We start from the raw sequence: 7,122 nt of genomic DNA, 5'->3' as shown, positions 1-7,122 counted from the left end.
TTTTACTTTATAATGTAACCTGTTAGAGTGAGTGCCAATTCCCTAGCTGGATTGTACACGCCCTCACAATGCCATACCTTCCGCAACACTCGCTCCTGGTTGATCGGAACCCCAGTCCCTTCTGACCCTGCATTTTGGGCTACATTCACTTTGAAGTTTATTTATTAGTATCACAAATAAATTAGCAGTGCAATGAAAGGGGTGGCATTGTAGAACAGTGGTTAGCACTGCTGCTTCCCAGTGCTAGGGGCCTGGGTTCCATACCTGGCTTGGGTCACTAGCTGTGTAGGGTTTGCACCTTCTCCCCATGTCTGCGTGGGTTTCCTCCCACATTCTGAAAGACATGCTAGCTAGGTGCATTGACCTGAACAGGCAACAGATTGTGGCTGCTACGGGGATTTCATAGCAACTTCATTGCAGTGTTAATGTAAGCCTTACTTGTGACTAATAAATAAGCTTTATTTTTTACTGTGAAAATCCCCTAGTCACCACACTCCAATGCTTGTTTGGGCACACTGAGGGAGAATTTTAACTTGGCCAATGCACTTAACCAGCACTTTTTTCAGGCAGTGCGGAGAAACCGCAGCACTCGGATGAAACCCATGCAGATACGGGGGAAAATATGCAGACTCCACACAATCATCCAAGCCAGGAAACAAACCCGGATCCCTAGCGCTGTGAGGCAGCAATGCTAACCACTGTATCACTGTGCTGTTCTCTTTTTATGGCTAGATATCAAAATAAGTTGTACTTAATGCAACACCTAATAAGTTCAGGATGTGGGATTTGCTACAGCATTTATTTTAAAAATTAATTTACTGGATGTGGGTGTCACAGGCTAGGATTTGTTGTCCACCCCTAATTGACCTTGAGAAGGTAGTGATTTGATCTGATTTATTATTGATACATGTATACAGTGAAAAGTATTGTTTCTTGCATCCTATACAAACAAAGCATACCATATATAGAGAAGGAAAGGAGAGGGTGCCGAATACAGTGTTACAGTCATAGCTAGGTGTACAGAAAGATCAAATTAATATATGGTAAGTCCATTCAAAAGTCTGATGGCAGCAGAGAAGAAGTTGTTCTTGAGTTGGTTGGTACGTGACATCAGACTTCTGTATCTTTTTCCCAATGGAGGAAGGTGGAAGAGAGAATGTCCTTGATTATGCTGGCTGCTTTTCTGAGGCAGCGGGAAGTGTAGACAGAGTCAGAGTGGTGAGTTGCCTTTTTGAACCCCTGCAGTCCATTTGGTGTAGGTACACCCACAGTGCTGTTAGGGAGGGAGTTCCAGGACTTTTTCACAGCAACAGTGAAGGAAAGGTGACATATTTTCAGGCCAGGATGATGAGTGGCTTGGAGGGAAAACTCCAGGTGCTGGTGTTCCCATTTGCATGCTGCCCTTGTCCTTCTAGATGGTTGCAGTTGTGGGTTTAGAAGGTACAGTCTAAGCAGCCTCAGTAAGTTTGTGCTGTGCATATTATGGATGGTGCACATGTCTGCCCCTGTTTATAAATGGTGGAAGTAGCTTGCTTTGCCCTCAATGATGTTGAACTACTGGAGTGTTGTTGGAGATGCACTCATTTAGGCAAGTAGAAGATATTCCATCGTCCTTACTTATGCCTTGTATATGGCTTTGGAGTCAGGTGACGAGTTACCCTATACAGGATTCCTAGCTTCTGACCTGCTCTTGAACCCTATTGCCACAGTCAGTCAGCTCGTCCACTCTTCAGCCCCACTCCTATCCAAACAAGCTGAAAGAACGTCAAAGCTGCTGGACAATTACGAGGCTGACACTCCTACATTCCTGTCCTCTGGGTCCCCCTACCTGCCTCAGCTGCAGTTGCACCCGCCTGTCCCTGACCACTTTCCAAACCAGGGGATTTATCCTGTTAGAATACCAGATCAGAAACCCCAAGGTGTATTATGAACCTAGTCTAGACCCCAACAACTTTACTATTTTGGCATTAGTGTGAGGACAACATGTTTGACTCCAGACACGATTCTATTGACAAACATGGAGTTTTTATCAAAAGAAATTTTATTTAACACAGTTTAACTATAACAAATGAATTTGCTTAACTTTCAATAATGGAACAAAACATCACAAGATGAATTCTTCACTGCTAACCTATCACTATGAATTCCAATCAAGCAAAATTTCCCTTATGGACTTAAACCTCTCTTTATAATTAGTGAGCAAAATACAGACATATTTGCTTGTGATTTAAATTAACAGTCCTGGAGCATTCAGAGAGCCTTTTCAAAGAGAAAGAGAGACGACAATTCTTTCTTCATGTAGGTCCAGGCAGCAACTGCTTGTATTTTTAAAATTAAAAATGAAACCGGTCTTTTCTGCACGTTTAGCTCCTTCCATTAATCACATGACTCTGTCCCTGTTAATCAAAACTCACATGGTTCTGCACACCTAGTCTCAAATCCCAGGTAAACCCACGTAAACAAAAATGTCCAGTAACTCTGCAAAATAACACATTCTTATCTCAAATCAGTTATTATCCTGCATTCTCAGCACTTGAGCTGCATGGCTTCCCAGATAAATCAACTACTGTCACAAAACACTGCCCCTCAAAGTAGTCTACAGAAACATAAAATATATCAAAATAGCACACACAGTATCATCACAGACTGCCTCCTGAAACAAAGCATCCTGGTAACTCTTACCTTCACAGATTTGATGCAGTGTCTGCAGCTCAGCCTCCAGCTCAATGACTTTGAGATGAAGCTACTCAAGCCTCAGACACTTATTGCAGATGTGCTTGCCTTGGGTAACACAAGACCCATGAACTCCCACATGCTGCAGCTTTGACACATCACCTGTTCTGCCACACTTATGAGCTTTAATTAATTACTTAATTATTTTATTCAATTATTTATTTTCTTTTATTAATCTTATCACAATCTCCTCATCACCTAAGGGTGGGGGTTGGTGGGGGTGTTGCGGGGAGAGCGGTATGTGGTAATCAGTAGGAAGTTTCCTTGCTCCATGTGTGACCTGATGTCATCAGGAGTGATGGAATAGAGATCAAGGTGATAAGGTTCTGTTTGAGTAAATAAGGAAAAAATATTCCTTCTGCGAACTGGTCAATAACTGGAGGTAATTGATTTAAAGTTGAGTTAAAAATGATGCCAAGAGACTTCATGGGGTCCAGAGTTGATGTTGAAGTCTCTCAGGGAAATTTCCTCTCCCAACTGGGTATCACTGTGCTGCCAGCTCTGCTGGTTCTGTCCTGCTGCTGAGACAGGGTCTGTAAGGTATCATTCTGTGATGGCGACAATGTCAGCCTTTCTGTGAGGCAACTCTCCCCATTTTGGCACAGGCCACCAGGTGTTAGTAAGGAGAACTTTGCAGGTTCAACAGGGCGGTGTTTGCTGTTGTCATTTCTGATATCTGGGCTGATGCCAGGTAGTCCGTCTGATTTCATTCCTTTCTATTGACTTTGTAGCAGTTTGATACTGCTGAGGGGTTTGCTAGGCCATTTCAGAGGGCAATTCAGATTCAACTACATTGCTGTGGGTGTGGACTCACATGTAGGCCAGACCCAGCACCTTCCCGAAAGGACATTAGTGAACAAAATGGGTTTTTATGGCAATCGTTTTATGGTGACCATATAAACTTTTAATTCCAGATTTTTATTGAATTAAGATGTCATATCTGCCATGGTGGGATTTGTACCCATGTCCGCAGAGCAATACCACGGGGCCCTGGATTACTAGTGACAATGTCACTAAACCACTATTTCCCCATTACTGCCAATTTGCATTTGAGAAGGTGATGGTGAACTGGTGAACACCATTTTCAACCCCTGCTCACCATTTACTGGGGTATGGGGGGGGGGGGGGGTCAGCACAGGAAGTTCAGACTACAACCAGATCAGCCATAATCTTATTGAATAGCAGAGCAGGTTCAAAGGGCCGAAAGGTGTTGGTATTTTCAAAATCAATAGTTTTAGCGCGAGTAGCATTTTGTAGTTTGAATCAATGTATCATTTAGGTTTATCGGGCAGGATTTTCCCACCCTTCCCACTGGTGGGATCTTCTGGTCCTGTTGATGGTGCACCACAGCACAGGTTTCCTGATGGATTGAGGCGGATTCAATGGGAAGTCTCTAATGGAAAAGATTTTCCACGCACCCTGCTGCATGTTTTGTGGCAATAGAGTTATCAATTGGGTTTCTTGTTGAACACACACTGTACGTCTGTGTGGAGTTTGCACATTCTCCTCGTGTCTGCGTGGGTTTCCTCCGGGTGCTCCGGTTTCCTCCCACAGTCCAAAGATGTGCGGGTTAGGTTGATTGGCCATGCTAAATTGCCCCTTAGTGTCCTGAGATGTCTAGGTTAGAGAGATTAGTGGGTAAAATATGTAGGGATATGGGGGTAGGGCCTGGGTGGGATTGTGGTTGGTGTGGACTCGATGGGCTGAATGGCTTCTTTCTGTACTGTAGGGTTTCTATGATTCTATGATTAACCCCTTACCACTGGGAAACCTGTGGTGGGGATTTGCTGTCGGTGTCAGAACTGGAAGACCCCAGTGGCATGAACAGCCAGAAAATTCTGGCCAATGTACTTAATACCATTGAGGGTGGTGAAGCTAGTTAGCACTAATCAATTCAATCATTTTAAACTTTATTTATTAGTCACAAATAGGCTTACACTGCAATGAAGTTACACTGCCGCACGGCTACACTGAAGGAGAATTTAGCATAGCCAATGCACCTAACCAGCACGTCTTTCAGACTGTGGGAGGAAACCGGAGCACCCGGAGGAAACCCATGCAGACATGGGGAGAACATGCAGACTCCACACACAGAGTGACCCAAGCCAGGAATCAAACCCAGGTCCCTGGCGCTGTGAGGCAGCAGCGTTAACCACATATCCCGGGGCCGCTCCTCAAGCAGTCACACCTTCGACAGGCTGGCAACCAGTTTCATGACGTAGCGGCGCGGGCGTGTGGTACGCGTGTAGTACGTAGAGGTACGCGTTGACGCGAAGGGTGGGGGGTGGGAAAGGCAGCGAGTGGGCGGGACGTACAGGATACGCATTGAAGCGACGGGGGGGCGGGCGGGACGCAGAGGAGGTAGCGGGTGGGCGGGACGTAGAGGGGACGCGTTGACGCGAGGAAGGGGAGGAGGCAGCGGGTGGGCGGGACGTAGAGGGGACGCGTTGACGCGAGGAAGGGGAGGAGGTAGCGCGTGGGCGGGACGTACAGCGTACGCGATGACGTCAGGGGAGTGCGTGACGACGTGCGTACGGAGCGGCGCTGTGTGAGGACGATGGCAACCGGCAAACAGAGTGCAAGGGGCAGCAAGTAGGCGCGGGGGGGGCGGCAGCGGGATGGAGTGGCCGGAGAGTGACCCTGAGGTAACCACCTAACGGAGGTGGGAGAGACGGGGAGGGGGGAGGAGGCTGGGTTGGGGACCGAGGGGGATTTGGGAAGGATTGTGGAAGGAGATGGATTCCAGGAGGTTCGGGGGGGGGGCGTGTACTTTGGGAAGGATTGGGGGGGGGGGGTAGGGCTGTGGGGGAGGGGAATGGGATTAAGGGGGTAGCGGATTGTAGTGGGTGGGTTAGAAACAAACCATAAAAACCCTACAGTGCAGAAGGAGGCCATTCGTCCCATCGAGTCTGCACTGACCACAATCCCACCCAGGCCCTATCCCCACATATTTTACCCGCTAATCCCTCTAACCTACGCATTTCAGGACACTAAGGGGCAACTTTAGCATGACCAGTCAACCTAATCCATACACCTTTTGGACTGTGGGAGGAAACTGGAGGAAACCCACGCAGACACGAGGAGGATGTGCAAACCCCACACAGGCAGTGACCCAAGTCGGGAATCAAACCCAGATCCCTGGAGCTCTGAAGCAGCAGTGCTAACCACTGTGCTACAGTGCTGCCCACAGGGGGGTGTTGTGGGGAGTAGGGAGATTGGGAGAGGCGGAGGAGGGATTGTGGAGCATTATTGACAGAGATGGGTTCCAAGCGGTTTGTGTTGGGAGGGATGGGGATTATGGGGGAGGAGATTGTGGGAGAGTGGGATCAGCCATTTTGGGGGGTGGGTGCGTAGGGTGTTCTGGGAAGTGAGGAGGGAGGTGGGGGTGGAAAGAGGGAAATGGGGGAGGTGGCAACTGAGAAGGGTCAAGAATGAGATAACAGGAACAAAAACAGAAAATGCTAGAAAATCTCAGTTGGCCCTGTCAGTATCTGTGCAGAGAGAATGTCCTGTCTGAAGACAATACACATCTCTTTAATCTGTACTTAATGCTCTCTCCACTTACATTGTCTGTACCTTTAAGACGTGATTACCTGTAAAGACTTGCAGTCCAATCATTATTTTGTAAATTGAGTTTGTGAAGCCAACTCCCACTCACCTGATGAAGGGGCAGCAAGCACTCCAAAAGACAGTGGCTTTAGCTACCAAATAAAGCTGTTGGACTTTAACAGACTTCTTACAGAGCGGAGCCAACTTTTTGAGTCTGGATGACCCTACAGAGAGGGTCTGTCCAGACCCAAAATGTTGATTCTATTTTCTCTCTCCAGATGTTGTCTGACCTGCTGAGATTTTCTAGCATTTTCTATTTTTGTTTCAGATTCCAGCATTTACAATATTTTGCTTTATCTTAATGAGATAACAGGACTTAGGAGCAGGAATCGACCATTTGGCCATGTGAGATTGCTCCACCATTCTGTCAGATGATGACTGATCTTGTCGTGGGCTTCAACTCCAGGTCCAATCAGAGATCTGAGGGTTGCAAAGGAGGGGAGTCACCTTGAACATGGGAAGGCGGGTAGTTTCTGCAGCCCTCAGAACTTTGACCTGTTCCTGGCTAATTGCACCCCCTTGTTGTGTATTTGTTGCTGGGGTAGAGGACCTAATTCCCTGTGTCTGGGCGTGAAGAACATAAGAAATAGGAGCAGGAGCAGGCCATCTAGCCCTTCGAGCCTGCCCCGCCATTCAATAAGATCATGGCTGATCTGTCGTGGCTCAGTTCCACATTCCCGCCCTCTCCCCATAACCCTTAATCCCCTTGCCTATCAAAAACATATCAACCCGCGTCTTAAAAATATTTAGTGAGGTAGCCTCCACCACTTCAACGGGCAG

The 7,122-nt window shown here is 47.2% G+C and overlaps 1 protein-coding gene across 1 annotated transcript in view; it reads left to right on the top strand.

The window, feature by feature from the left end:
• Positions 1-5,260: 5,260 nt before the first annotated feature.
• Positions 5,261-7,122, top strand: part of zdhhc13 (zDHHC palmitoyltransferase 13) — a 42,055-nt gene continuing 40,193 nt past the window's right edge. Inside the window, exon 1 of the mRNA XM_080189923.1 lies at positions 5,261-5,378. Coding sequence (XP_080046049.1) covers positions 5,352-5,378 — 27 coding nt within the window. The 5' untranslated portion in view covers positions 5,261-5,351. The remainder of the gene's footprint in view (positions 5,379-7,122) is intronic.

Source organism: Carcharhinus amblyrhynchos, chromosome 6 (assembly GCF_965287045.1).
Source record: "Carcharhinus amblyrhynchos chromosome 6, sCarAmb.v2.hapA, whole genome shotgun sequence".
NCBI classification, from domain to species: domain Eukaryota; kingdom Metazoa; phylum Chordata; class Chondrichthyes; order Carcharhiniformes; family Carcharhinidae; genus Carcharhinus; species Carcharhinus amblyrhynchos.
The sequence above is the reverse complement of the archived record's forward strand: the minus strand, read 5'-3'. Positions and strand labels throughout refer to the sequence as shown.